General features: G+C 38.6%; 3 protein-coding genes across 11 annotated transcripts in view; 2 read left to right on the forward strand and 1 right to left on the reverse strand.

The window, feature by feature from the left end:
* Window positions 1-2,909, forward strand: part of npas2 (neuronal PAS domain protein 2) — a 69,927-nt gene extending 67,018 nt beyond the window's left edge. For 3 of the 6 annotated variants that reach the window (XM_084115650.1, XM_084115652.1, XM_084115651.1), the window contains exons 20-22: window positions 481-576; window positions 757-967; window positions 1,107-2,909. In XM_084115650.1, the coding sequence (XP_083971776.1) occupies window positions 481-576; window positions 757-967; window positions 1,107-1,307 (508 nt within the window). In that variant the 3' untranslated portion in view covers window positions 1,308-2,909. The remainder of the gene's footprint in view (window positions 1-480; window positions 577-756; window positions 968-1,106) is intronic. The other 3 variants (XM_084115653.1, XM_084115654.1, XM_084115655.1) reach the window with 2 other exon arrangements.
* A 3,589-nt stretch (window positions 2,910-6,498) lies between these two features.
* radx (RPA1 related single stranded DNA binding protein) lies at window positions 6,499-19,493 on the forward strand. Of its 4 annotated transcripts, none has more exons than XM_084113859.1 (15): window positions 6,499-7,393; window positions 8,300-8,442; window positions 8,548-8,740; window positions 8,887-8,995; window positions 12,666-12,766; window positions 13,193-13,312; window positions 13,406-13,498; window positions 13,578-13,751; window positions 16,135-16,283; window positions 16,428-16,564; window positions 17,296-17,340; window positions 17,733-17,827; window positions 18,434-18,721; window positions 18,799-18,963; window positions 19,071-19,493. In XM_084113859.1, exons 1-15 carry the CDS (start codon window positions 6,838-6,840, stop codon window positions 19,217-19,219), a joined length of 2,517 nt encoding a protein of 838 aa, XP_083969985.1. In that variant the 5' UTR covers window positions 6,499-6,837; the 3' UTR covers window positions 19,220-19,493. The 4 variants fall into 4 exon arrangements, with proteins under 4 accessions (XP_083969985.1, XP_083969986.1, XP_083969983.1 ...); XM_084113860.1 differs by having other exon boundaries at window positions 6,510-7,393; window positions 17,739-17,827; XM_084113857.1 differs by having other exon boundaries at window positions 6,531-7,393; window positions 17,733-17,872.
* On the reverse strand, window positions 19,475-26,714 carry apool (apolipoprotein O-like). Its single transcript, XM_084113861.1, has 9 exons — window positions 26,669-26,714; window positions 25,960-26,067; window positions 25,370-25,489; window positions 24,334-24,388; window positions 24,154-24,252; window positions 23,976-24,067; window positions 23,742-23,840; window positions 20,894-21,632; window positions 19,475-20,401 (listed from the first exon to the last, which is right to left on the reverse strand). Exons 1-9 carry the CDS (start codon window positions 26,678-26,680, stop codon window positions 20,313-20,315), a joined length of 1,413 nt encoding a protein of 470 aa, XP_083969987.1. The 5' UTR covers window positions 26,681-26,714; the 3' UTR covers window positions 19,475-20,312.
* Between the last annotated feature and the right edge of the window lie 876 nt (window positions 26,715-27,590).

Here is a 27,590-nt window from a genome sequence, read left to right on the forward strand (position 1 = left end):
TCAATCACATGCTGTTAATCCAACCATTTGGATTTAGTTTTTTTAGAGCACAAGTGCGTGGAGCACATCAGAAACTGAATGTGCATCTGTACACTTTATCCAGTATAGAGGGCATCATTGCTTTTGACGCAACACACATATATCACGAGATCAGGGCAAACTTGATTTCTCGTGTCATGACCCCTTTAATGATATTTTAATAATTTGAATAACCATTATTTTAATAACCAAATAATAAATAACCATTATTTATCTGTTTCTTAATAAATAATAGATTATAGTAGATCCACGATACAGTAGTAACAATCTAATTCAGTGATGACTGTACAGGGGACAACAGAATGAGAGGTGATCTCTGATTGGTAGAGTGAGGGAGCTTCCTTGATTGGCTGATTTTGGTTATATCACAGAATGTGTGATTGTAACAAGACATGTTCCCTGATCTGATCAGTAATATAATACAGGGTGTTTTCGGATTAGTAGGATGCTGCTAAACCAGCCAATGCAGACGCTTGTATCAGACAGCAATGGGGGGGCTCAGTCTTCCCAGTGCAGCTCAACTATTCAACAAACCAAGTAAGTGTGTGTGGGATTGATGGCCCCATTCAAAATGAAAGTAAAGTCATAGACCGGTTGTTGGGCTGAATTTGGAAGAACATAGTAGTATACAGTACTACTTTTACCATTTCTGCCATAATAGAAATAGAATGAGGAGTATACTATTCTGAATTCACCAATATTGTTTGTGTGTTACAGATATCCTCTGGACCAGCAGATGATGGCTCCTTCCTTCCCTGTGCAGCAGGTGAATTGTAACGCTGTGCTTGTCCCGTCCCCTGTCTTCACCTCACCAATCATGATCCCCCATAATAGTTTCATCACCCATCAGGCCACACCTACCTACACGCCTCACCCGGTGGCTGCCCCGCACGGCTTACCTCTACAGCAACCTCAGCAGTTCTTTCAGGTAGACAAACACAATTTTGATTAATTGTGATTCAGATTTACAGTTCTTCTCAGTCATCAACTGTATCATATCATCGTGAATCATGTTTTGTGATTCATAAACATTCTGGTAACATTCTGTCTCTCTTTCTCTCTTGAAGATGCAGCCTCAGGGTCTGATTCACAGCACTCCCACTCAGGCCTTATTCCACACCCCTGGCATTCCACAGCAAAGCATTGTGGGATACGTACAGCCACAACAGCAGCATCAACAACAGCAGCAGCAGCAGCAGCAGCAACAGCAGCAGCATCACGCCCAGTCCAGCAACCTGTCGGACTACAGAAACATGCTCCAACGGTAGCCCCGCCCCCCGGGAGAAGACAAGAGGTTGCCAGGAAAGCGCGTTGAGCATTTAGCTCTGAAAGGCATGATGGGAAGGGACTCTCTCGGCTCAGAGGAAAGCTCGGTCCCGAGCCAAACCAAACCGAGAAAGCCAAAGTCCCTTAAAGTCCCCATGACAGCAAATGATGGTGATAACGCCACGAGGCCCAAGGGCTCTGCCTGGCCCGGACTGCACGCAGAGGATGCTGGGATATGTAGGAGGAGCCCACATGAGGCGTGACCCATCTGTTATTCACGGAGACGGGTCTCAGAACAGTCGAGCAGATGCTCCGATTGATAGAAAAGGGACAGAAAGCCGGAAGGGTTTTGGCACTGTAATGTTACAGCCGGCTGACGTTATCTGGACTTTTTAACATACAAACACACACAAACAAGACAAAATCAAGTAATGCCTTGACAGAGCTTAAACTCAATGCAGAGTCCGCTGAGTGTGATGTCACATGTTCTGTTCTCAAACGCATACTAAAATACTAGCTAAAAGAGAAATGGCCCCACCAAAAAGAAGAAAAATACATGGTCATGAACTGCTTTTCACACATCATATTTCATATGTGTATGCTGATGAGAGGAGCTGAGCACAGTTCAGTGAAGTCCCAAACATTTCAAAAATGCATAAATTTGGCTGCCTATTATCATGTGCAGAGCAAGTTCAGTCCCCTCCTGCTGTAACGTTAATGCTAACGTAAGAAACTTGAATCACGTTGTATATTTCAAATATTTAAGAACATTTTAAAAGTTCAGACGAGGGCAGAATATTCCTACTGTTGAGTTCAACTCAATCCCTGTTACTCTCTCTCTTTTTTTTTTTTTTTTTTTGGACCCACTTTACTGTACATATAGTTCATCCACATAATGTGTTCTGGATGGTCATATTTCAGTGCGTTTATTTCGGTTTTCATATTTAGGCTAGCATCTAGACATAACTCCTCAAGAGAAGCATGTTTGCTGATTCTTTGATTTCTCAGATGTTAATGTGGTCTGCATGTCCACACAGCATAACTCCACTGATTTGATGTCAATATAAACAGATGAGCTAATATTTAGTTTCAGTATTACACAGGGATGAAGCTCTGTCTAATTTATGCTTCGTAGAAGAGGGACTTGTGATCGTTTTACGGTGGTGGGCGGAAGTGCAGCAGTTTAACTGTGATGAACAAATATAGATAAAATAAGACAATGAGTTAAGACAATCATAATTGTCAGGCCTGCAGAAATGGAAATGTTCTCATCTGCCTGTGTCACTTAGGCTCTGTGTTTCACAAATATTAGTAAAAAACATGCACTTAGTTTCTTTCTTTTTTATTTATTTCTTTTTTTAAATAATTTTCAGGGAGATGGTGTAGACCAGAGGTGCCCAAACATTTTACACCGAAAAATCAAACTTGATTGAGGGCCGAAAGTAAAAGTTGCATTATATCTTTAATTTCTAAGTATTTAACCTTGGTTCCCCTCATTTGTGATTTCATAATATCAAAATATAACTGTAATCTGCAGTAATTTTTTTTTGTAATGATATTTTAGTTATTTTTTTAAACACCAGTTTACATTTAAAAAAATTTACAAAAAAAAAAAAAACGAAAATAATCTGGAACATTTAAGAAACTAATTGAACATTTTGAATGAATCCACAAATAAATTGTTTAATAATATATAAATTATGATCCGCGAAAATGACTAAAAACGTTGTATTATGCATGCCAGGCCAGTAGTTGGCGATGTCTTATTGTAAAGAAACACTACACACTTATAGACTGAACACGTAATTTTTCACCCCTATAGTTGAACATGCTTCTCATTGTAGGTGTAGTTTACACTCTTGTTCTCAGTCAGATGGGACACAGAATGGATGTGCCAAACTGCTCATAAGGGTTGCGTTAAAGCATTCTGAATCTTGACTCGTTGATGCAAATACTGTAAGTTCAGAGAAATTAAAAGAATTATGCTAATATGCTATCTAGAATACCGGCACACGTCTACTTAAATGGCATGTTTTTTTTCCTAGGCTATATTTCCCCCTCATGGCAAGTCAAAGGTCATCACGGGCCAACTTTGGTTTGGGCATCTCTGGTGTAGACACATACATGTCAGGCAAAGGGCAAAATAATTTCAGGTGTTCTGGAATGTTGTGAACACTCACAGACACACAAAATCCGACAATCGGAAAATCTCAATCCGTTTCTTTTGTGCGGAGACTTCAAGCTGTGCTTTCCTCTGTCCTGTCTCATGTTGCACATTAAAGACTGGTGCTGATTATTTTATTTTTTTTAAACTAAGAAAATTCCATTCAAGAAAGTCTAAGATCGTGTGCCCTTCTACCTGTTGTTAGATGCGAATCGAAAAAACAAGAATGTGTGTAATTTATACTTATAATTTAGTTTTTTAGTCAGGTATGTTTTCTTGTATTAGCAAGAAACACTTCATATTAGTAAAAGCCAATGTGCTGTTTGAATGAAAACAGTAAAAGTATTTTTGTATGCAAAGATCCTCAACATTCCTTCAGTCATGTACAGAAATGTGAAACTCCTTCACGCTCTTTTCACGCAGGTGTAGCTTGTTAAACTTTAGCTCGAAATCAGATCAAACTACATTCAAAGGAAGCACTCCAGAGCTTTTTACATTTCCAAGAGATCATTTACGGCCCTCTGAACCATTACTAAATGTTTGTGTAGAGTCTGAATTGCGTGACTTGTTCATCTCAGTGCTTTGTTCTGCCTTCCTGGAGTGGCACTAGAAAAGACGAGGAAGGTGTTTAGCACAAAGCATGACGTGTCAGGGTGTTCTGCATCAGTGCCTCCCGTTTATCATCTTCTGCTGCTCTGAGATTATCTTTGGGTCTCACAAATGCTCTTTATGTCTGTAGACATGAGAGAAACTACACTTTTAGTCAGATTTAACTTTTAGATTTTTTGTAACCCAAACTAAGAATCCATCTCAAGGTGAATTTTGGAACGCTTGTAGCTGGTCTAAACTAGATGGTCATTAGCTGGTCCAAGCTGATAAAAACCATCCAGGACCATCAACAAACCAGATAGTCACCATTCAAAGTGGATTTTGGAGCTAGGAAACAGTCCCTAAAATTTAATATGGATTTTCCAGTGGAGTAGACTTGCAAAGACTGATTTCAAAATGAGCTGGACGAATAAATCCAAAGGTTGCGATTTAAGCCAATCTGATTCAGTCTTCATGCGACGCCATTTTAGAGTGTGTGCATCATCCCCCGGACAAAACCAGCTGCTTCGTCCTTCATTTAATGCCCATTTGTGGTGTTTTCATGAAATATTTTGTCAGCCAGGCTCAAACATTTAGTCTCAAATGTTTGCTGAGGTTAAAGGTTTGGTTGTTATGCAGACGTTCATGTTTTTGCTGTGTCGTTTGCACATGCAGATTTTTTTTTGTTTTTGCTCTTTGTGTTCATTGATTGGGTTGTGAATGGTAGACGATACCTGTACTGGCTCTCTCATCTTCTTTCTCTTTTCATCCTGTGAATCTATGCTCTGGTTGTGGAGACTGCACTTTATTCTTTTTCCCTTCTTTATGTCTTTTGCTCTTTGCTCTCTCTTTGTCTCTGGCCTGGATTTCTCCCCAAAAGTGTCTGCTCTGATGAGGTTTTAGGCCTCGTGGATTTGTGCGAGTGTGTGTTATGTGTGCGTTGTGAGTGTATGCGTTATGTGTGTTACCGGAACATTTGACTTCAGGTGACATAACTCTCGCTGTGGTTGCGAGAGCGTCAATGCATTTATATTCTACCAGGTGTGGGATGAGACGGAAAAAGACACCTGGTATAAACAGCCATCTCTGCTGATACTCTGCAGAAAATACATGGAAGATATTGTAATATAAGACATACAAAAAGGTTTAGAAAAAATATAGTTGTTTATTTTATAAGATGTTAAATAGATTGAAATAAATTTATATACAGTGTATGATTTGAAAGTAAAACAGAGGTATTTTGTAACAGATTAATTATTGAAGTGTCTTACTTTGGGGGACGTAAAGCTTTCTGTTGGTCAGTTCAGCGAGTTGATGTTGCACAGTCAATGATGTATGGCTTGTTTTTTCCCCCTTTTATTCTTCTGTGTACATATACCATCACAACAAGCTTTAACATATTGTTAATATTGTTTTAAAAGAAATTAATAATAAAAAAGTTTACATTCTGAAACAGCTTGGATGTTATAATGACTTTCATTATTTTTAATCCACACTATTTTAAAAAAAAAAAATATATAGTTATAAACAAAACCTCTTGCTTAATTTGTATCGCAAAATGTGCTTGTCCAACAATATTGAATTTTAAAAATCGATTGTAATGCAATTTCAAAACATACATTATCCTTAAGGTCATGTTTCTTCTTCCCGAATCACAAGCAGCACAAAACTAAAATGAGACCTGGTTTCACAGACAGGGCTTATTAAGCCAGGATAAGACCTTTAGTTTAATTAGGACATTTAAGTATAGCTTTCAAAAAGGTACCTTAGAAAAAAAAAAAAAAAAAATTACTGGTGTGCATCTTGAGACAAAACAATGGCACTGACATATTTTAAGATATTTTAGCCCTGTGCGCCGTTGGCAAAATAAACCAGCATTACTTTTTCAGATCCATCTTTTGTTTGTTCTGACCACTTGACGTCACAAGTGTTGCTGGTATTCTCCAAAAAATATTTTAAGATATGTCAGTGCACGTTACTTTCGTTAAAACAGCTCAAACATGCAGTTTGGTCTGGACTAGCCTTATCTGTGAAAGTGGGATCAAAGTTGCAGACAGTGTGAGATAGGTCTGACTGCAGAACCGCAGAACCATACGTCATAGCAGTGTGAGGACGACAGCGCCAGCCCAACAGTCTGGTGCCGGAAGTGGATACCATACATATCCACCTTACATATACCATACCTAAACCTACCCATCTCCACCCCCTGACCCCTAAACCTACCCATCTCCACCCCCTGATCCCTAAACCTACCCCTAAACCTACCCATCTCCACCCCTTAGATGCTTTTACCCCGCCCATTTCCGGCATCAGACTGTTAGGCTGGCGCTGTCGTCCTCACACTGCTATGACGTATGGTTCTGCGGTTCTGCAGTTGGTTATTATTGGACAGTGTCGCTGTCGTGTCCTCCGTGCCTGTAGTTGGCGCTGCGGTTACTTTCAGTGTTTAATCGTCTGCTGCTGCTCGTGATTCGGGAAGAAGAAACACGAACTCGCCGCGCGCTTGGAGTTTGTTTACATTCCGTGAGGATTGAGCTGACTTCAGATTTCAATAAATGACAGTGTATGCTATAAAATCGCATTAACTTCTATTGTTTTAAAATGAAATGAAAAAGAATAATACGGTGTAAAGTTCAGATACGCAAGCTTAGCAAGTCTATATCCTGTAGTCGCTTTCATATAAGTTACTCATACACGTATTAAACTTCATTAAATGCTGGTTCGGGCCAGATCGTGTAGAGGTTTGGGTCTAGATGTTCTAACCGTCTCAGGTTTCAGAGATGGCAGGTCCAGTGGATCACAGTGACAGCGGGTCCGGTTCTGCTCTTCAGGCTGTGTTTGAGCAGCTGCGGTCCGCGCACACTCTCTCCCTGACCCTCGCCAGCCCGCTGTGCCTGGCTGTCGTCGCTCTGGACCGGTACTTGGGCTTACAACATCCCTCCGGTGAGAGCTACAGCTACGACCTGACGATCACGGACGGCCGATGGAGGATGAAGTGTCAGCTGGCGGACAGTCTGACCCGCTGGGTCCGGACGGGCTCGCTGCGCTGCGGGGCGGGGGTCCTGGTGTCACTGTTGTCGTTGGTTCACGATGAGACGAGACTGAGTCACAGTTACCTGAGGATAGACGGCATTCACAGCGTCGTGGGGCTTCCTGAGAGATTTCTGTCCATTAAAGACATAGAGAAAATCCCGCAGTGGTGCCAGGACTATGTGACCCGATCTGATGGACCCCTGCAGCTGAGCAGAAAATATTATTTACCACTGTGGATAAACGATGATCCTTATGGGAGCGTGTGGATTCCTAACAACCCACCTCCAGACGTGGTTATTGATGGTATGAGATTAGCAGTGGAAAAAAAAATGTGTGTGTGTACTGTGTATACTGTATGTGTGTGTATTATATACATACATGCATACATAAATACATACATATTTATACATTACACACACACAGATGTATATTCATACATACATACATGCATATTAAAGGTTTAAATAAAAGTTAGGCTTTATACACCTATAAAAGCCTAGTTAGTTTAGGGCCAAAACGTTTGCTTGTAATTATTAATAAACGTATAAGTGCCATACAACAATTAAATATTTGTATATAAATATTAAAAGATATATAGTAATATTAAAATTAGCATGAATCGAAAGGTGCAATAGTCTTTTCTTTCTTATGAAAGTGAAACGGCTTCTTGCACAAGAAAAAGGTAGGGCGGGACTTGATTTTGTCCATCGAGAATTGATGGATTGTTAAGTAGTTGTGGTTTGCTATTGCTGTGATATGTGAGTGACAGGTTGCCCCGCCCTCATGCCAGTAAACGCATCATCTGAGAGAATATGAATATTCAGAAGAAATGTCATTGCAAGATGGAGGGGAAGTTATTTTTATTAAAGATTATGAGGGCACACAAATTTAAGAAAATTATGTGCACAGATAAATAATTTATAATAAATTCTGCAATATTCCATTTAAAATATAAGAGTTGTCACTTTTGATTTCATGGAGACTTACAACTATTTTCAAATAAATAATAATAATAGCTTAAAAGTGTTGGATTATTGAGTTTGACAAATGGAGTTGTATGTCAACATCGAATGAGAGAATTTACATGTTTGTAATATTCAAACACAGCTGTTCTTTTGCACACAATTTATAATAGTGAAATAGTTATAGTATTTAGGAATACTAGTATAGGAATAGTCTGGTCAATGTTGTTGTCTTTCTTTTTTTCAGTCTCTAGAATCACTCTTCTTGCGGATCTGGATGCATTCTTTCACAGCTCCAGACGCCCTCTCCCACTACTGGTCCGAATTCTGCATAGGTCCAGGATCCGATACTATGGAAAACCAGGACAAAACATTGACTTCCCATTTCAGGTGAGTTGAGGTCATACTGTAGGTCACATAGTTTTTTGTCTGCAGCTATTGATTATTTCAGCGGTGTCAAACATAATCTCTTTTTTTGCTCCCTCTTTCTTTCAGGTGTACTGTGAGGTGGCTGATCAGAGTGGCGTCATGTCTATGGTTGTATGGAATGATCTTTGTCCTGAGTGGTTCAACCGACTGACAGTTGGCTCAGTTCTATATCTACAGCAGTACTCGCTGAAACACAGTTATCAGAAGCGCTCTAGACCACAGATCCACACACTCTCTCTTATGACTTTCCACTCCATTGGTATGAACTCCAGAGCTTTTTCCAAAGCTAGCTTTCTTATGCAAGTATTTCAGCTGGGTTTGTATTATACAGGTTCAATATTGGACCATTTCATGGAAAAGTTACATTATTTCAGCTCTTTGGTTGTGGTTTTTTGTGTGTTGTAGAGATCTGCTTAAATCCTCGAAGTCCTGCATCTGTAGTGACGGTGATTCCACCAAAAAGTGTTCAGCCTCAGTGGGGTCTGCCTGATGTCCCATACAACTTTGCCACAAGGTACACATACTCGCCACTTACAAACATTTTCAATTGTTAATTTCAGTGTTAATTTCAATGATGAATACTCATTTTCATCAACAAATTTTTTTCACTGACGAAAACAACACTATAACTAAATAAAAACCAGTTTTGAATGACAAAAACTAAGACAAAAATCTTTTGACATTTTCGTCAACTAATAAAAATGAGATGTTAAAAATGTTAGGCAGGGACGATTTGGGAAGAGATCCAGTCAGAACTGATGTCCTGCTTGGTAGATGATGTGCACTTTTGAATTGTAACGTGCTGATCTACCTGGTGGGACACAAGTTGGCATACACTTCCATGTGTCATAAAACATTCAAAAATGTAAACGTCTAGGAGAAAGAGAAGAGCAGACATATGGATGAATAAAAATAAAAAAAGCAGGACGATTGCAAAAGAGAGCTCAGTTCAGTCCGTTTTCACAGAAAGCCTCCTCTCAGACAGCTGAATTGAGCTGTCTTGCGTCTTTTCGTGCTTGAACGGACAAATACACACAAAATTATGTCAAAATGTCAGTTTTGCCAAGTATTCACGTAAACGCAGTCAGTTATGTCTTAAGTGAACGTAAACATTTGGTAGAATAGTGTATCAGTGTATTGAATCCGTGCATTTGGCCTAAACCTTCATTAATGTAATAAAACAAAAGAAAAAGAGAAAATCACTCCATGCACTTGACTGAATAATTTTAATAGCTTAATATAGATTCATCTTTATTTAATTTTTACAAATATATCAGCTTGAAAGTATTAAGAATGTTGTATGCATATATCATTAATTGAAGAGACCATATTTTATTTAATTTTAAGATAAATAAAGACGTTATGTCACAGCAGTTAAATCTGTGTCTGTATTGCATGTTCAAACCTTAAAGGGGCAATAGGTGATTCTCTACAGAAACATTTTATGTTATGCTGGTTGAAAGTCTCCTCATATCCTGATATAAAATGTTTGTTCGGTCCGAATGAAATGATTCCATGTGTCCCCTGTCAGTCAACGTGTGTTTGCATACCACTGCGTGTTGTTCACGCAGACATCATACATCATCAGCGTGTTCACGTACGCTGTGCAGACAGAGCGAGAATGGCAGGCGTACAACCTAACTTTCCTTCTGAACCGACAACAAGTGGCCAGTATCTACATTTCAGGTTTGACAGTGCAGTTCTATGTACCGCTGACTTTGCCCTATGCAGATAATTCAGTGAGATTCGAATACTGTGCTTTCTTTCCTTTATATCAACAGGTCAACTTCTGAACTGGAGTCATTTCATAATCACATACTTATGTATGCGGGCGCTTCTTTCAATGCTAGCAGGCTAAAGTTAGCATTTCCCTGATCACCTATTGCACCTTTAATATCATGCATGTTAACAGGTTATAGGCCTAGATATTTTCTCCAGGAGTATATACAGTAGCTAATGAGTTTGGAAATTTTAGAGAAATGCTTAATTGATGCATTACAATTTAACTAAACCCATTAGGTTTTAGACGACTAAAACAATTCAGATTACCAAAATATAATTAAAACTAAATTACATTTTTTGTTTCTGTACAATAATATTCTGTAACTCAATAAAAATTTGATCACAAAAAAAACTAAATTACATTTTACAAATGAAAAAAACTTAATGGCTGCTGAAAATTCATGTTTGCCATCACAGGAATTAATTACATTTTTAGATATGCCACACACACACACATATATATATATATATATATATATATATATATATATATATATATACAGGGGTAGGGGTGTAACAATATATCGTGTCACAATATATCGCAATACAAATATATATATGTATATACAGTGGTGGTCAAAATTGATGGCACCCCTGATAAATATGATAAAAAATGCCTGTAAAAAATAAATCTGCATTGTTTATCCTTTTGATCTTTCCTTCAAAAAATTGGCAAAAATCTAACCTTTCATTGAAGTAAAAGAACTGAAATTGGGGGGTAAATCACATTACGAAATAAATGTTTTTCTCCAAAACACGTCGGCCACAATTGTTGGCACCCCTAGAATTTTTTATGAGAAAAATATCTCTGAAATATATTCCCATTAATATTTACCTTTATTAGCACACCAGGGTGACTAGGAACATGAAATTGTCCAGCTATGACTTATTGTTTCACAGGAGTTTAAATATGAGGAAACACAAAGGCCAAATTCCCTGAATCATCCATCACAATGAGTAAAACTAAAGAATATAGTTCTGATGTGCAGCAAAAGATTGTTGAGCATCATAAAATAGAAAGTGACTGTAAGAAAATAGCTAAAGAATTGAAAATCCCCATTTTGACCATCAGGGCAATAATTAAGAAGTTATAATTAACTTAAGATGTTACGAATCTGCCAGGAAGAGGACGTGTGTCTATATTGTCTTAATGGACGGTGAGGAGGATAGTTTGAGTGGCCAAAGACTCCAAGGATCAAAGATGGAGAATTGCAGAGATTACTTGAGTCTTGGGGGTCAGAAAGCCTAACATTTTTTATCAAACAACCCCTACATCCCCACATGTTGTTTGGGAGGGTTTCAAGAAAAATCCTCCTCGCTTCTCCAAAAATAAACTCCAGCATATTCAGTTGTCAGACATGACTGGATCTTCAAAAGGGACCGGATTCTGTGGTCAGATGAAACTAAAAAAAGGGCTTTTTGCCAGCAAACCCACCAGATGTGTTCGGTGCAAACAGGGATGAAGAGTACCCCATGCCTACAGTTAAATACACTGCTGGATCTTATATGTTGTGGGCCTATTTATTTGCTGGAGGTCCTGGACTTCTTGTTCAGATACATGGTATCATGGATTCTTGCAAATACCAACAGATAAAAAATCAAAACCTGACAGCCTCTGCTAGAAATCTTATAATGGGCCATGGTTGGATCTTCCATCAGGACAACGGTCCAAAACAAACATCAAAATCAACACAAAAATGGGTAACTGAGCACAAAATGAAGCTTCTGCCATGACCGTCCCAGTTCCCTGACCTGATGAGTGGAGTGAACTGAACAGAAGAAGCACCAACATGAAATTGTGAATCTGAAGGATCTGGAGAGATTCTGTTTGGAGGAATGGTCTCTGATCTCTTGTCAGTTATTCTCCAAACTCATCAGGCATTATAGAAGAAAACTCAGATCTGTTATCTTGGCAAAAGGAGATTGCAAAAAGTATTTAATAACAGGGTGCCAACAATTATGGCCAGCGTGTTTTGGAGAAAAACATTTATTTTATAATGTGATTTCCCCCCCCACTTTCAATTCTTTTACTTCAATGAAAGGTTAGATTTTTGTGATTTTTTTGAATGAAAGATCAAAAGGATAAACAATGCAGATTTATTTTTTACAGCCATTTTTTATCATATTTATCAGGGGTACCATCAATTTTGACCACCACTATATATATATATATATAATAGTAAGTAATAGTATAGTAAGTAATAGTATAGTTAAGTAATAGTATAGTTATTAATGTGTTAGGGTTATTTTATTGCATTATGGTTTTTATTTTTAATACCTAATATGTTACTGTTTTTGTCTTATTTACAATACACATTCTTTTGTCATGAAGCCAAACAATATTTTTCCACATTGTGGATAATAAAGTCTTCTAACTAAACAAACCCTCTCTCTGTGATCAGGTCAGAGGTGGACTCAATGAACAGTAACCAAGCCTGTGATGTCATTGGTCTAGTGACTTATGTGGGCCGGGTTGAGCGAATCAGGAGCAAGGAAAAGACAGGTATAGGCTAATAATGAACAGCTGGTTGTCAGTTAAGATCATTATACAGGTAAGATGTTGTTCCTGGTTTGTCTTTACGGCCTGTCGCACCTCCGCCGATGCCATTAGGTAAACTGCAGGTTCGTCAGCTGGAGGCCGTCGTTCACTGATGTTTCGCCCCTTACACCAGTACATCTCCGCGGGGGGGGGGGGCAGTGGCATATAGGGGACGTCTCCCCACCACCCCCTGCAGCTGCCTTTACAGGGGTGTTGGCCCCCAGCCGTTGTATTTCCTCCGGAGCCATAGCCAGTAGCTCGCTTTCTCAGCCTCCTCTCCCAGCTCCTTTATATGCTTGCTAATGCTAGCTTCATTATTAATATTCATACTTAGGGTTGACTGTTTAATCAAACCATCGTTACATCAGCATGTTTGTGTGTGTGTGTCAGGACCTGAAAAGTTTTGGGCGTATCGCTGGGTACATGCAGTGGATGGGACAACTGACTCTCCCTTTATCCTGGAGATCTTCTCCTCATCCCAGCCAGAGATTTTCAACAACATCTGTCCTAGTAAAAACCCCGCCCATGGCTTTATGTCCACAAGCATTGTATTTCTGTAATGCTGAATGACCTGATTTGATTCTCGCTCTCCCTCTCTCTCAGTGACGTACCTGGTGTGCACTCAGATGAGGGTGTATCAGACAGGCTGTTCTGTGTATCTGACCAGTAGCACAGAAACACAGCTCTTCATCACGGGTAAATTTCAGCTACAATGAGGTCACAGATAACCACAATCAGCTCAACTGTTTATATGTCTGTTTTTTTGCATTAACAGGCTGCCATAAAAAGCAGCCCTACGTCAATGAGCCTAAAGTTAAAGCGTTCATCCAGTGGACCAAGACACTGAAGGATAGTGTCATGCTGCGGAGGACTGCAGTTGGAGGACATTACCGCTACCCTCCTGCCCCACCCACCTTCACACCAACCACCACCAATAGCAACATGACCAGTAAGAATTTCAAGTCCACATTTATTATACATGATTTATCTGTTTACATTATTATTTTTATTTGTTTTAAATCCATGTGCCTCATAATCTTTAATCAAGACTTCTCTGATAATGTGTTTACTGAGCGAGGGGATCTCACATGAGATCACAGCAATAGCAAACCACAACGATCCAATCAATTCTCAATGGACAAAATCAAGTCCCGCCCAACATTTCACTCTTATATACTTTACAATAGGGAAGAAATAAATTCAGTTTCATGCTTACTTTAAATTTAGACAGTAATGCAAATAAGACCATTGCATGCAGTCATGTTATTTTATTTCCAATGTTCAGAAGACTTGAGACAATATTTTAATATTAAAGGTGCTGTCGGGCATCTGGGAAAATGCTAACTTTAGCCTGATAGCACTAAAAGCGTACGTCCCACCCTCCCTGCAAATCGCTGTTCAAAGCCACACCTCCTGAAAGCATGAACGCGCACAGACAAGAAGACCAGAGACAACGTTATTGCAATACATCATGTATTTATAAAAATACATTTAGACCGCTTAGCAGAGTGATTGCTATCAGGATATGAGGAGACTTTCAACCAGGATAACAAAAAAAATTCTGCAGAGAATCACCTACGCCACCTTTAAAGTCCCCTTGCAGTCAATAATTGTATCCCTTAAAGGAGTGGTTGATTATGATTTCACTTTTCTAACTTTAGTTAGTGTGTAATGTTGCTGTTTGAGCATGAACAACATCTGCAAAGTTACAATGCTCAAAGTTCAAAGCAAAGGAAGATATTTTCTTTTAAATAAATCGTTTTAAAGTACTACAACAAACGGCTGGTAGGGACTACATGACATTCATCCCGGGTTAGTGACATCACTAACCCTAAAATTTACATAAACCCCGCCCCTGGGAACACGCAGTCCATGTTGAGAAGAGGAAGAGTTGTTGTAGTCCAGCACATTTGGGAGTCTGCTCAAGCTGTCGCATCCGTCTTTTCACATACAATACAGTACGTAACACAAACACAAATGCAATAGCATGTCACTCTGTAGGCATCTTACAACAGTTTCCACACAAGCGATTTTATAGATTATCATGACAGAATATGCTAATTGAAGATAGTTAACTCCACATCAGCAACATAAATTTATCAACTAACCATTCAGAAATGTCCTTTTGCATTCTACATGTTTTCACTTCTTCTTGAGTCTCTCCATCATTATCCGACTCCAGTTTAAACATAAAAAGCAGTACAGTTTCTGACATGAGTTTCTGACATGTCTGCGTGAGGTAATCGGAGCTGCTAACACACACACTCCGCACTCTGTGCTGGGAGCAGCAGCTCATTTGCATTTAAAGGGACACACTCAACACGACGCGTTTTTACTGACCCTCAAAAAGGGACCATTTTAACATGCTGTAAAAAATTATCTGTGGGGTATTTTGAGACTTAACAGAGACTTATTTTACATATTGTAAAAAGGGGCATTATACCACCCCTTTAAAACTCATCAAAATGACATATTTTTGACATATCTGTTTTTTCCTGTGAAAATAATATCACTAATCAATAATAATCAATATCAATAATAAAAGAGCTTGAATGTTACTCTACCCCCTTTGCTTCATTTAGTATACACACATCCATGAATATGCAAATTAGCCCCGCCTCCACTCACTCACACAAGTTCAAAAAACCTGATCCACTCGCTCAACTTTACTCTAGTAAATCCTTCATAGTGGCAAGTGGAATTAATGGTTTAATTCAGCCATGTATGTTTGAACCAGAAACTGATTCTGAAGAAGTAGTATAAGAGTGAATTATACAGGCTCGTATAAGTTGATGTATCAGAAAGAATGGTAATGTGTTTTATGTATCGCTCTCTACAACGTCGGACACATAACGGTAATTGATATGATTAGCCTTTTGCTTGACTTTGTTATCAAACAGCTAATAATGTGTTGCTAATGTTACACAAACCATGTTCCCGTTCGCCATCTCAGAGTCAGACAACTGCCTTCTAAAAATCAGCATCCTTAGAAACGCTTTGAACATCAAAGAAAGCCAGTGGAGAAAAGCCCCGCATGTTGACGAGACGGTTACATGTTTGACGGTAGGAAACGGGGGCGGTTTCAAACTGTTTTTTTGAGACTGTCTTTGGTACACTGCAGTTTTAAAGGGATAAATGAAAATTCTGTCATCATTTACTCACCCTCAAGTTCCAAAACTGTATGAATTTCTTTCTTCTGCTGAACACAAAGGAAGATATTTTGATGAATACTGGTAACCACACAGTCGATGGGCAACATTGACTTCCATAGTATGGGAAAAAAATTACTATGGAAATCAGTGGGGTCACATGTTTAATCCTGTGTGTTGTAGATGAGTTTTCTATAACAGCAGTGGCTGAGCTGAAGGGGGAGCTGGAGAGTCTGCAGTACAGGGAGCACAGGAGAGTAGCTATACAGGGTCACGTGGCTGCTGTGCAGTTCCACATCTGGCCACCACAGCCTGAGTCAGCCACACCACAGGTCTGTACTTCTGAATCAAGATGAAAACAGCCAGTCAGCTGCAGCCACCATGAGGACAGTCTGTTATTTCCCTTTACATTTTTTTTTTGAAAGAATCTAAATGTGCTGACAAAAATAATAACATCATTGGTGATGTCTTTAAAGGAGGAGGGTGTCTCAGTACGCGGGGTCAGCAACACAAAGGGTGAGATGACTCTGTCACAGAGAGAAACTGATTCAACCTCTCCTGATTCGGATATTACTGTCTCACCCAAACGCAGGAGAGTGCAGACAGACTCTAGGTAAAGCTTTCTTAACCAGTACAAGTAGCCAAAGTGAATCAGATCCATGGTATTTTTCATTATACACTACTGTTCAAAGGTTTGGGGTCAGTGAGATTATTATAATTTTTTTTTTTTGAAAGAAGTCTTTTATGCTCATCAAGACTGCATTTATTAGATCATAAATACAGTAAAAACAGTAATATTGTGAAATTTGATTTCAAATTAAAATAACTGTTTTCTATTTTAAAATATTACAAAATGTAATATATTCCTGTGATAGCAAAGCTGATTTTTCAGAATCATTACTTCAGTCTTCAGTGTCACATGATCCTTCAGAAATCATTCGAATATGCTGATTTGCTGCTTTTCATTTCTTATTATTATCAATGTTGAAAACAGTTGTGCTGGTTAATATTTTTGTGGAAACCATGATGCATTTTTGTCAGGATTATGTGATGAAAAGAACTGCATCTATTTGAAATAGACATCTTTTGTAACATTATAAATCACCCCAAACTTTTGATCAGCGGTGTAAATGTTTAAGGAAGAGTCTAAAGACAAATGTCAATAAAAATTTATGGAAAAAACGGTTTCTTGGCAGGTAAGACATTTATGGCTGGTTTACTAGCCAGTGGCAGGTGTGGCAACAAGGATGAACAAATATTGCTTAATTAGTGTAATTACTTAATATGAAAAGTTTTTAATTTCATTAGTATGTCACCAATTATTTTTTTCCCCTCTTTGTTTAGAGTGCATTGTCAGTATTTTACCAGATCCAAAATGCAGTCCAACAGGTAATCTAAGCACATTACACTCAGTCTCACTTGAATTAATTAATTAGGAAGAATTTCGTAAGAATTTATTCAATTTTACATCTACATGTTTATTTTTTAAGTAAAGAATTCTTCTAAATTAAAATATTGTGTGTTAAAGCCCATAAATAAAACAAGTCACTCTTCAGTTAAGCATACTGATAACAAAATATCTATATGATTTTTTTTTTTATTGTCTAGTTAAGTATCATATATTTTAATCTGAAAATGTACCTGTTTTTTTTTTGTTGTTGTTGTTTTTACGACCACAGTTGAAAACTGTGTATATTTAGCATTTATTCCATTTGAGTGCCTTGCCCTATTGACTCCCATTGTAAGTGCACAATATGAATAATGTTTTTTTCTCCATTGAGGTACAGTGCAGGTATGCAGGTAGCCTTTACCTCTCATGAAGAGGAAGAAGAAGAACAACAGGACGAAGGGGAGTTGGAGTCAGACGAATTTGAGGGTGAAGACGAACACATATCATTTAGACAGTCAGCTGTAGGAAAAGGTGTCGCACCTTCTGAACATCACTGACACATGTATAATATAATACATAATTGAATGTGTTAAATGTCTGGAGTAATTTGTAATGATAAAATATACATTAACTTCTGTTCAAAAGTTTGGGGTCAGTAAAGCAATCATTTTATTCAGCAAGGATGCATTAAATTGATCAAAATTGACAGTTAAGACATTTATAATGTTAAAAAATCTTTAAAAATGTATCATTGTTTCTGAAAAGGTATTCAGCAGCACAACTGTTTTCAACATTGTTAATAATAAGAAATGTTTCTTGAGCACCAAAACAGCATATTAGAATGGTTTCTGAAGGATCACGTGACACTGAAGACTGAAGTAATGGCTTTGATTTGCCATCACAGGAATATATTACAGTTTAGCAGAAAACAGAAAAGTTATTTTACATTTTAATAATATTTCACATTATTTCTGTTTGACCTGTATTTTGATTAAATAAATGTAGCCTTGGTGAGCATAAGAGACTTCTTTCAAAAACATCAAACTTCTAAACAGTATTGTAATATTGAATATTGTGTTGTTATTTCTAAAGAGACTGACCAGACATCGCAAGTCCCAGATGTACAGCAAGCTGCTAGCCACCCCATTGCATTATGGGAGAGCAGAGTCTGGCCGTTAGTGAAACAGCAAGTGGCAGATCACGTTTGCAGTGGCAGACTCGATCAGGAAAGCATTCCTGAAAAATTCCACTTTGACGACAGAGAAGTTCTACTACATGACCTGAACCTGAGCCCAGCGAGATGGAACCCCGATCTGACCTCACAGACGCACACGCACACACCTGTGGCCTGCCCTGGTTACTTCATGCTCACGATTCTGGGTGAGAGCAGCACTTGCAGCTCACTGTGTTGTGGAATGGAGCTTCAGTTTATAACAGGACCTCTCTTCTCCTCTCAGGGCTGAATCAAACGGCTGCAGTAGATGTTCTGTTTGTGCCCGTCATCTCATCTGATGACCCCAGAGCTGCTGGAGTGCCACACACTCAGCATGACAACTCACTGCTGTCCTGCATTTCATCAGGACGTCTGTGTGTTCAGCCAGACGGCAGCTTTCCCGCACCAGGTGTGTGTGTGTGTGTGTGTGTGTGTGTGTTTTACCACTCTGTTCTGTTCACATCCTCCATCTCTGCTGAATAACCTGCGAGTCACAGTGCATGTTTTTTTCTGCAGAGTCGTTGATGAGTTCTGCCCCTACGCTGGAGTCAGAGCGTGTGGTGTGTATTGTTGATCTGTGTCTGCTTGGAGAAGGCAGGGTGGAAATGATCTGCTCTAAACTCTACAGGACAGCGGACATCTGCCAGCCCGACAGCACTCAATGAGAGTACTCGCCTAACAACAAAAAAATCAATCATGCCAAAAAAAGCAAAGTCCTGTACAAGTCAGATGACATGTCCTGGGACTGATATCAGTGTGTTCTTATTCGAGTTATTTTAGGGGACTGGAAGACTAATTTTATGTGTAAAATGGCTTTTTTGTTGAGCAAGTTTTTGTTCGTTGTTGTATAGATAAAATGATTATAATCTTTTGTTTGAAAATTCAGTAAACGTTTTAGAAAAATAAACAAACTCAAAACGTTCTTTAAATCTATTTATTTTCATGTCCTGTTTTTTCTTTTGCACAGACAACAGATTCATGTAAAGACAGTATAAATTAAATATGTTAATGTAAAACATTTACTCTGCACCGTCAGTGCCCTCTGAGAAATACTAGGGCTAGGATACTAGGTTAACAACGCAAAATTGGTCATAACCCGGGTAAAAAGCGGGGTTTATAACAACGTTACGCGCAGTGTGAAAAGCCCTTTTGAAATTTAAAATGTGGCGTGAACGAATATTTGCATAGATCATTCAACACATTTTTCAAGTCAAGATTTTGTAGATAAAGCTTGATATATTTTCTTCTAACCCCTATAGCATATTTTTAAGACAATACTCATATATACGTCAAATGTTTTTTGTTCATATATATATAAAAAAAAAGGTTTTGGTGTGGTCCAGTTTTAAATGCAAATTGTAACTGTATAAAATGAACAAACTTGCTGTTGCTACTGGAAATAAACCTGGAGATGAGACTAAGGGACCACAGACTTTTTATTAAAATACTGTAACCCTGGGCCTGGATTTTCCTTAGTAGTGTCACAATGAGAAAGAGCTACTAAACACAATGTGGACAATGTGTATTAACACAGACGTGTGTGTGTGTTTGATATCCCTGCTGAGGTAAGAAACTTCACATAAGAGTGAAGCATCGCAGAAAAAAAGAAACATGCCATTACCTTCTTCACATTATTGGTAAAATAATAATTTTGTAATTAAACCTAATTACAAAACGTTTAAACTCTGCTGGAAACATGGCACATTAAAATATCTCATAATTTCCATCTTTCTCTCATCTGCAGTCACTATCACTCATTCAGCTCCGTGTGCTGTACATGTCTGCGTCCTCTGGATTAGACTGGCCGTGGTCCAGCAGAGAAGGGTCAGGAACAAAGCGTGACTTTACTAGGATAAGAAGAAAAGAGGGATATTAGTATGTGGAGAAGAGGAAGTACGTATGTTGCCAAGTCATGTAGATGATGAAGATGCACACGAACAGAACCAAAATGTAAATTAAACAAACATGGTGGAAGCAAACTGGTATTTACTGACCAGTATAAAAGTCAGAAAGACTTTTTTTTTTACTTTTAATTAATACTTTTATTCAGCAAGTATGCATTAAAATTTATTAAAAGTGACCAAACAAAATGACCAAACAACATTTCCCATTATTTGATTGATTGATAAAATATAAAAATATCTATAAAATAAAATATAAAAATCATAAATTACACACAAATTAAGGTGCATATTTTGCTCTTAATTAACCCTTCCTGTCTTTGTCAGATACTAAAAAAAATTAAACTGATCAATTCTTCCATTTTATTCTACAGGAATTTACTAGGAAGGCTGCATTAGACTTGGAGGAATATAAAAAAAAATAAAAAGCTCTCTCACTTGTGGCTGGCTCAACTACAGGAGGTTGAGATGAAGGCGGAGCCTCTTCCACTGGGGGAGGAGTCAGAGGAATGGCTTCTTCAGCAGGGGGCGGGGTAACAGAAGCTGGTTCCTCATCTACTGTGGTTGGGGTGGTATCTTCAGGAAGGATGGGGGCAGGGGGTGTGCTTTCTTCGACAGTTTCAGCAGCTGGCTCCAGGGTGGATTCTGGACTAGCAGGGGCAGCTTCTGGGACAATTTCAGGATCAGACTCCTCAAGAGGAGTAATATTCGTTTCAGCGGAAGGTGTTGGCTCAGGAGCAGTGTCTTCAGCACAGTCAGCAGGTGCTGCTTCTGGGGCAGTTTTGACCACAGGCTCTGGGACAGGGGGGACAGGAGGCTCAGGGGTGCTTTCTTCGACAGTTTCAGCAACTGGCTCCAGGGTGGATTCTGCATCTCGGACAGTACCATCAACAGGTTCAGGGGTAGTTTCTGTAACTGGGGCAGTCTCAAGTGCAGGGGGAGATTCAGGTTCAGAGAGTGGGGAAGCAATTCGGGTTGTTAAATCAACAACAGAGGGAGGTTCTACAACATCTTCTGATACGATATCAGCAACTGGGGACAATTCCACTGATTCAGCTTTGGATATTGGTGTAACTTCCTCATCTGAAACAGCAGGGGGCGGCTCAGACTCGGGTGAGAGTTCAGAAAGTGCTTTAACAGGTGATTCTGTATCTGGGCTTGTTACTGCAGCAGCAGACTGTTTAAAAAAAAAAAAAGAATTATATATATATATAAATTTACTTTTAACATTGGAGTAAAATAAATGCAAAATTATCTTGACAGGTCAATTGTCTACGCTTAAAGGCACACTGTGAAGGAATTGTGTTTTTGTCAAACAGCGACCCCTAGAGTCGCTATGGAATACTTGCACTGTCGTAAATACCCCTCCACCCTCCCACCCTGTACACCGGTACCTGCATCGGGCATGGAATAGGCACAGATAGACTCCGTAGACATGATTATTGCAATTTATCATAATAGTTTGCAAATTGTACTTGTTTACACTATTTACAACCTCTACGTTAGGCTTATTTATGTCCTGATAATTATGTGAGATATTAAAAACTGTTCTCATGATAATCACAAGAATCAACGTCAACAGCGTCGTCTGATATCCCTCAGGACTACGTGATAAATACACCTCACAACACCAGCTGGCAAACTAGTTCGTGAGGCAAGCTATAAAACATAACGCAAAAAACACGTAAGAGAAACGAGTGTTTTTTTAGCAAGTCTGTTAACAGCTCTGATAATCGAAAGCTAGCTAGACATATGTGGAAATTATTGGACTGGTCTAATTATCAGCAATAAATGAATGAACAGCATATAAAAAAAAACATACTACAAGCAAGCGCAACAACATACAACATAGAATGCAAACAAGTTTACAAATAAGAGATTTATTTACTGGCCACTTCATGCGTTTTCTCAGATCGGATAGCTATCTGATTTATCAAAACAATTCCATTTACACCTGGTCACATAAATGTGTTTTTGCGAAACGGATTTAAATCCGATCTTCAATTCCCGCGCTGTATGCAGATTTAATGGAGTGCACGTCATATGCACAGCATTTTATTGATCATCAGCTAAAATTTCAAAATCAAAGACCGCAATAAGAGAGATCAGTAACAGCCCTGGTAAGATCATTTCATTTCTTTACTTTTAATGATGATGATTGTGTGTTAAGCGTCTGGGACTTACTTTCACTTTGATTTGCGATAGTTTGCACGTTCTCTTAATGACTATGCTCAGTTGCTCATCTGCGGTGATGCGTGTTCCAGGAGCGTCGTCATATCTGTCTATAACATATAGCCTATAACACGCTCTCACACGTTTTTATTTTTAGCATTTTTGAGAGGAGTACAATTTACATATGTGGTTTCAACAACCAGATGCATTTACACTTGTCCAGTTTCGTCTGGAATGCGGCACAGACCTCCTCCTGAAGTGGTTTGAGCGATCGGATTCAAATCCGTCTTGAATGCGTTTCGGAAGGCTTTAAAACCTGGTCTTTTCACGATCGGATAGCTATCCCATCTGAGAAAACGCATGAAGTGGCCAGGTGTAAACAGCCCCATGACAAAAACATACGCACGAAAGCCGAAAACAAACGCTGGTTGGCCTCTCACGTCCAAATCTGATGAAGTGGTGGGGGAAGTGACGTATGCCGTAAAGCAATCGAATTTTGTAGTTATTTTTGTACTTGGGTTACTACCCGAACCCCGAAGTTACATAGTGCCAGTAAAAGCGATACAGACCCCGTCAGGCTATGGCAGACGTGTCATTCAACCTATTGTAAGTCGATGTACCATCACAAGGGTCTTGGAAATATATTATGAAGGTTGAAAAGTTTCACAGTTAGTAAAAAACTTAATTTTGTGTAAAGTTTTTTAAATTAGCGACAGATCTTTTCTTCCATATTGTGACGTACATCTGAAATCTGTGAAACAGATTATAAAAAATTTAAAAAAGTAGGGTGTGGAATTGGTTCTATTCTTCGGTTGATTGTAAAGGTCTTAACGCAAGCTTCTAGTCGATTATAAGAAAGAGGGTTTAAGCAGAAAAGATGATTGGAGAAGTCTGTCTTTTCACCGGAAGTTCAAGTTATCATACTTTAATCGAAAATTACAATGTCAAAAAAAAAAAGTGCACAGATGAATTGTTTACATCAACAACATTTAGAAAAAGCCAACTTAAGGGGCTTATATTTGCATTTATTACTTTAGCAGACACTTATCCAAATTTGCGATATGTACTATAAAAACCAACATAACTTGGTTTTAATATGAAATATGTAGATTACCTCCACGCTAACAGCAGACATGATGACATCTTCCTTTGGTTTGGATTTCAACATTGAAGCAACAGATGAACTGACACTATACACCTTTTTACCTGTGATCTATTTAAAAAAAAATAGTTTCAACAATGAAGTAGAAATATATTGGAGAAGAAAAGATTTCCTAGGTTTGGGAAAAATTTACATCAAGTCAAAATATTTTTGAGAGAGAGAGAGAGAGAGAGAGAGAGAATGTACCTTCAGGACTGCTACAGTCTGTGTGGGGTAACATACAGCAGTACCAGCAGTAGCCAGTCCAAGAGGAACGACAATCCTCTTTAAACGAGAGCCTGGGCAAAAACACATACACACAGATGCTGCTTCTTAATTGATTTAAACGGTAAAACAACATGCAGTGACCGCACACTAAGCTTACCCTTGCGTGCCAGAACCAGGCCACCCAATCCAGACACACCGATGACACCCACTCTTGGCAGGAAGCCAGGGGGTGGATCTCGAAGGAAGTGATACGTGTCTGAAATGAGAAGGTATGGGGTTAAAGGTCAGGTTCACAGTCATTTCCAGCCTTTCGCTCAATCGCACACATCAGACTCACCTTGCCCGGCATGGTAAACGGATATCACACCAACTTTGACTGAAGTCAAGGCGCTCTGTAAAAAGAAGAGAGAATGCTAACAGATAATTTTGTTGTTCTGTCAATCGTATTATAATAGCTATGTTTCCACCTAAAGTTGCGGATTTATCTTGTACGTTAAATTGGAATATCGCAAGAAACATCTGCGAATAAAGCACAGTTTCCTTCCCATGTATTAAAGAGAACAAAAGAGCGGGAAAATGAAACGCAATCAATGCTGTCATGTTATCTTGCGTTCGGAGGCGGCTCTAGGAGGTTATTATACCAAATCATTCTGATGACAGACTTTGGCTCAGGCATTTCAGAATAACTAAAACAACATATGAGATGCTGTGCAATTAAACTGATCTGCTGGTGAGTCCAGTTATCCAATCACATCCTCTGTTGAGGCATTGAGTTGTTTTTTTTGTTTTTTTGAGCATCGAGGGATTCATTCTGTAAATGTGTTTCCATCGTAGTTCATGCGCATGTCTTCTTATTGGATAAAACTAGAAAAAATATGTAGCGCTCCAAACAGAAAAAAAGTTCTTGTACTGCAGGTCCTTGTACTACAGGTGCGTAGAGCCAATGGTATATAGAATAAACAGGAAGGGTGGCTGGCCGCACACTGATCCAGTGCTCTGAAGATAGCAATGTGCTGAAATGTTTGCTTGCTGGTGTCTATTCTGTTTTTAACTCGCATGAACTCTGCACTTTTTTTGCACGATGCAATTTAAAAAATAAAAAATGTTTTTGTAGACTTTCAGTCTTGAGTGGATCAGTGTGCGGCCAGCCACCCTTCCTGTTTATTCTTATTGGATAAAAAAATTATCCAACTCAATTGAGTGCATCGATTTTTTTTATGCACATTTTTAGAATTTATGTGAATCTTGATGTTTCCATCCAGCGCTTTTTTATGTGATATTCCAAAATTTGTTTAGAAATAGGTGGACGGAAACATGGCTAATGACAAACTAATTCCTTATCACGTTGTGACAGGACAGCATGTGTATCAGACCTGCACGGCTCTGACATACGGCTTCAGGCCCGTCCTCACGGCCCCCAGCCCCGTCTGCACTACACCAGGCTGCTCTTCCACTAATGGCACAGCAGGAACATCTGGGGAGTAGATAGACAACTGGACAGAGGCAGAAACAGAAAGAGAGGTCATGGTGATATTTTTAACACATGCATTACTTCACACTAATACACTACTGTTCAAAAGTTTGGGGTCTTTAAAGTCTCTTAATCTCCTAAGGCTGCATTTATTTAATCAAAAACAGTAATACTGTGAAATATTACAATTTAAAAATGGAATTTATTCCTGTGATGGCCAAGGTGAATTTTCAGCATCATTACTCTAGTCTTCAGTGTCACATGATCCTTCAGAAATCATTCGAATATGCTGATTTGCTGCTCAAGAACTTTTGTGGAAAACACAACATATTTTTTCAGAATTTATTTTAATTAAATAATTTGTAACATTATGAATATTTGTCGCTTTTGATCCAATAAATGCATCCTTGCTAAATTCATGCATCCCCAATAATGCACATACATCAAAAACACTGCTAATAGGTGTATTATATTCCAAACATGACTTCTTACCTCTCTTGGAGATATTAGCTCCTCATTTTTTTTCTCATTCATGGAATAAATTCTGAGTGAACCCAAACCCACTGCAGCAGCAGCAGGAAGCGCTGCGTACTTCAGAATCTGAGGATCAACACAATATTTTATTAATAAAGACTCATTCATATACCATAGATAGGACTTACATGTTACTACCATATTTCATGCCCAAAACATGGGAATATGATGGCACATTTATATGTGTTGTGTAGTTTTCAGTGAACATGTTTGCAGTAATATAATGCCTATAATAACGTATAACTCTAATAATATAATGACATTTGTAGTATAACAATCAGCTTTGTCCTGGCTTAGCGTTTTCCCCCTTTCAGCTTCTTGATCTTCCCTTAAGCACATTATCTGTATTAGTTTAATGGACTGAAGCAAGAAAAGACGCTTTACTGCGTGTAATAATCCCAAACCAAAAGCTGTCTTTTGAAAGTCGTTTCCCGAAAACTAGAGACAGGTGCCTCAAAAAGCTCATGTATGAGAGTGAGTTTAGGAACAGCATGTTCTTCGCTGTGGTTTAACAAACAGCGTGCTCACGCTCTGATTAACAGCTGCATCATGCAACTCATGAGAAATTATACTTGACGAAAATGCGTGATACTCTGCTGCAGAATGGACATATTATAAAAGAATGAACATAATCATTTGAACTAACTCAGTTGGAAGTGTAACTCACCTTGGCCGCCATGCCGGTCCCGCCCCCTTCGGTCTCACTACGGAAAGCAGGAGGAGTCATGAAAGCCCTCAAAACGCGAGAGAATATTCCTGATTGGCTTCTCATATTATTATTATATTATTATTAATAACAATTATTATTACTAATATTACAAACCGAGCTTCCATTGTCTTGACAGATGAAAATACCTGTCTTATTGGGGTATTTGAAGATATATAGGCCACACATTACAAGTGTATAATTAGTTCTGTCTCCCATTGCAGTTTAATGTGCAGAGACAACTGTAAGGAATCAGGTGTTAAATTTTGATTTTAGAGGTGGGAGAACAAAAATTCAAAGAAAATAAATAAGAATAACTAGATAATCTATACATCTATGATGTTGGTTTAGTGGTAAGATTTTTCCTGTTGATAAGAGCCCCATCAAAACTGATCCTTTCTTAGATAAACCAAGTGAAATTGGTATTGCATGTCAGTGGATGTACATCAGAAATGATGGACATTGGGAGCATCACACGACAACACACAAATGCAGAGTGCAGAGAACTCAGTTTATTAGTTTAACATTTTACAATCTGTATTATATATATTTATATATGTATTTATATTTCTGAAAGCAAAGAGGGTTAGCTTTGAATAATACTGTGAATAAATATTAGGCTCTTCCTGGTGTTTTAATATACAGAAGGGGACATTTTTGAAAGAAAACCTTGAAAAAAGAGCAATATGTTCCGTCTCAATGTTGCAGTGCAACTTACACCTTATACAGCATAGCCGTGTGGGGGAGAGAAGGGGGGACATGCCCTTAAAACCACAGTGAAACCCCGATGGCCTGGATAACACTCACACACTCGCGCACACACGCACACACACACACACCATGAGATGAAGCACAGTAAAGTGTAACCAACATTCTACATAAA

This window comes from Abramis brama (assembly GCF_963993115.1).
Source record: "Abramis brama genome assembly, chromosome: 5".
NCBI classification, from domain to species: domain Eukaryota; kingdom Metazoa; phylum Chordata; class Actinopteri; order Cypriniformes; family Leuciscidae; genus Abramis; species Abramis brama.

Coding starts and splice junctions, on each gene's coding strand:
- radx (XM_084113857.1), top strand. CDS start 6,838: ATGGCAGGTCCAGTGGATCACAGTGACAGCGGGTCCGGTTCTGCTCTT. Junction 7,394..8,299: donor TCCAGACGTGGTTATTGATG/GTATGAGATTAG, acceptor TCTTTTTTTCAG/TCTCTAGAATCACTCTTCTT. Junction 16,284..16,427: donor CTGAGTCAGCCACACCACAG/GTCTGTACTTCT, acceptor ATGTCTTTAAAG/GAGGAGGGTGTCTCAGTACG.
- apool (XM_084113861.1), bottom strand. Junction 25,490..25,959: donor AGCTAATATCTCCAAGAGAG/GTAAGAAGTCAT, acceptor GCCTCTGTCCAG/TTGTCTATCTACTCCCCAGA. Junction 24,068..24,153: donor CCTGGTTCTGGCACGCAAGG/GTAAGCTTAGTG, acceptor GTTTTTGCCCAG/GCTCTCGTTTAAAGAGGATT.